The sequence below is a fragment of the Bactrocera latifrons genome, unplaced genomic scaffold (genome assembly GCF_001853355.1).
Source record: "Bactrocera latifrons isolate USDA-ARS-PBARC rearing strain unplaced genomic scaffold, ASM185335v1 scaffold_1135, whole genome shotgun sequence".
NCBI lineage: Eukaryota > Metazoa > Arthropoda > Insecta > Diptera > Tephritidae > Bactrocera > Bactrocera latifrons.
In genome coordinates, this window is record NW_017534559.1 from 3675 (window position 1) to 6076 (window position 2402).

Consider the following 2402-nt stretch of genomic DNA (forward strand, 5'->3'; position numbering starts at 1 on the left):
AGTTGCGGAACCAGTTACAACATTGACAACTTTAGTTGAGGAAGTCTCAAACTGGTGTCTAAATTCATAATCGAGAAAATTTTGAGAATTAGAAGAATTTTTCATTTATACCCTATTTCACGAGCAGTAAACTTTTCTTCTCCATACGCTAAAAACTTTTCCTGTTTTAAGAGGTACCGCGAGGTATTTTTACAAATATTGTGCGCAAAAAAATTATTACATTTTATATTTTACCTAAAAAAATTTAATGAAAAGAAAAAATCTAACAGAACTAACCTATTCTACGTTTTAACTTTAGGTAACTCTGCTTGGTCTTATAAATTCTTCGAATGAGCGCCAACAAAATAGCTAATATATAATATAAAAATTAGTCGCAGTACGCTTTATATAAATACAGTTATCAGATGCAGCCTACCTACCTCACTACTTAGTACACAGATTTATAATATACTTTTTCCTATTCGTATAGTTAGAAAAACTATATAGTTCATGTTATACTTATCTTATTTCGCTGAGTGTAGAAGCCGAAGGTATTACCCTGCCTGTGACCTTTGCAAATTGCGATTATATAAAATGTTCGGTTACACCTAGGGGCTATTTATTATTGATTTTTTGGTGGCACTTCGAAATATTGCTAAAGCTCTATCATATGAATTGCAGCTTTATATTTATGAATATATCTTAAATATAGTATATTTATGTTATCAGTTAACAATATATTTACATTAATTACATATATTTATCACATCTTTTTAGAGCCCAGACCATAGATCGGCCGGGAAAATGCTTACCGATTCCCAATCGAATTTATGCGAAGATACTAGAGAAACAAACCACCAAGCTATATTGGTCGCTACAGGTGTTGTGAATGCCATAGAATCTCTTGCAGCCTCAGACTGTGCAAAATCAACCGATTTTCGTGGGGACGTATCATTTCAACGAAAGCAACATATGCGTTCAAGGTCAATACAAAAGGAGTAAGACAAAAATTATTACATCACTAATATGCAGATTCAAAATATTAATATATACATATATAATATAATATTGCTTCGCGATAAATACGAAATGAATAACCAAACATATATACAATGACCCAAAAATAGAGGGTCACACTTGTAACGTTTGCGTAAAGACCTCTAAAACTTGTGTACAACTGAACCCATTTTCAAAAAACAAACTTTAAAAATAAGGTTTTCAGTGCGTATTTTATATTCGGAATCAAATTTGTAAATAATTTTCGATTACATAAATTTATGCACAAAATCTACATAAATTACAATTTTTAATTTAAGAAAACAGTGCGACAATAATTAAATGAAAGAAACAAAGGAAGTTATAATTACTTGTATTAGCTAGTACCCCTTTGCAGCTTATAAAGGTCACCTCATGGAGTCGACGTTTCTCTTAAAACGTTGTCTCAGATTCCTTCAATAGCTGCGGCATATTGTCGCGAAGAGATGCGCAATGGGATGAAGATGGGGGCTCTATGGAAGTTGTGGCAACAGTTTTTTCACTTTATAAATAAATTTGGATCGTTGTCGTACATAAAGGTAAATGTTGCTGGCAACTGTAGTTTAATATGTCCAAGAAAGTCATTTTGTTCTTAATAACGCCTTCATTAAAACAAAACAAACCGTCTCAATTTGCCATCATTTCCCACAAACCTTTTAGTTTATAATACTAACCACATTAGCCTCACTGAGCGGCGCTCTTCTCTTCTCCAGACAAAAGAGTAATCGTAAGAGCCAAACAAATTGAGTTTTTCTTTGAAAAGTTTTGGTCTTTCTATATTTTTAAATTAAACGAAATATCAACAGAAATTAAATGATACATCTGCAAAAAATTGCAGTTTTAAATGTTTATAAGCCAGCAACAATTGAAAGGAGCTGCAAAGTACAAAATAAGCATCAGCACCGTTTAACGTTTTAAAACCAATGACAAGATACATAATAAAAAAAAATTAAAAAAAATCAAGCACGTTCACTAGGAAAAGCCATGTTATACATATGCGCGGACCTACCTTGCTAAAGGAAAAGCAATCTGCTTTAAACCTCAGTGAAGAGTATTGGCCAGACCGTAGCTGGCTGCAGCGTTGGTGCCAGAAAAATGCTCTCAGGATCTGTAATGCACCATGTAATACGTAAATAAGATAAATATGAATGAATGATAATGAGGAATGCACTGCGACCTTTGGTCTATTGTTCCCCCTCCTTCCTTACATTGCCTCACTTAGCCCCAGCCCATTGATGAAGTCCAGTAGGCTGCTAGGCGCTAGCGAGGCAATGCGATCCCTATCCGGAAATGGAACTCCAAGGGCCTTGGCTCTGCGAATACAGACTGCTGTGCAGTCGATCAGCAGATGCTCCGGAGTTTCAGGCTCCCTGTCACAGAACCGGCAG

General features: G+C 34.8%; 1 protein-coding gene across 2 annotated transcripts in view; it reads left to right on the forward strand.

Annotated features, from left to right (window-relative positions):
* The first annotated feature begins 760 nt into the window (after nt 1–760).
* LOC108975321 overlaps nt 761–2402 on the forward strand; it is a 38647-nt gene continuing 37005 nt past the window's right edge. The window contains exon 1 of one of the 2 annotated variants that reach the window (XM_018943720.1): nt 761–962. In XM_018943720.1, the coding sequence (XP_018799265.1) occupies nt 784–962 (179 nt within the window). In that variant the 5' untranslated portion in view covers nt 761–783. Of the gene's footprint in view, nt 978–2402 lie in introns of both variants that reach the window. The other variant, XM_018943715.1, reaches the window with a different exon arrangement.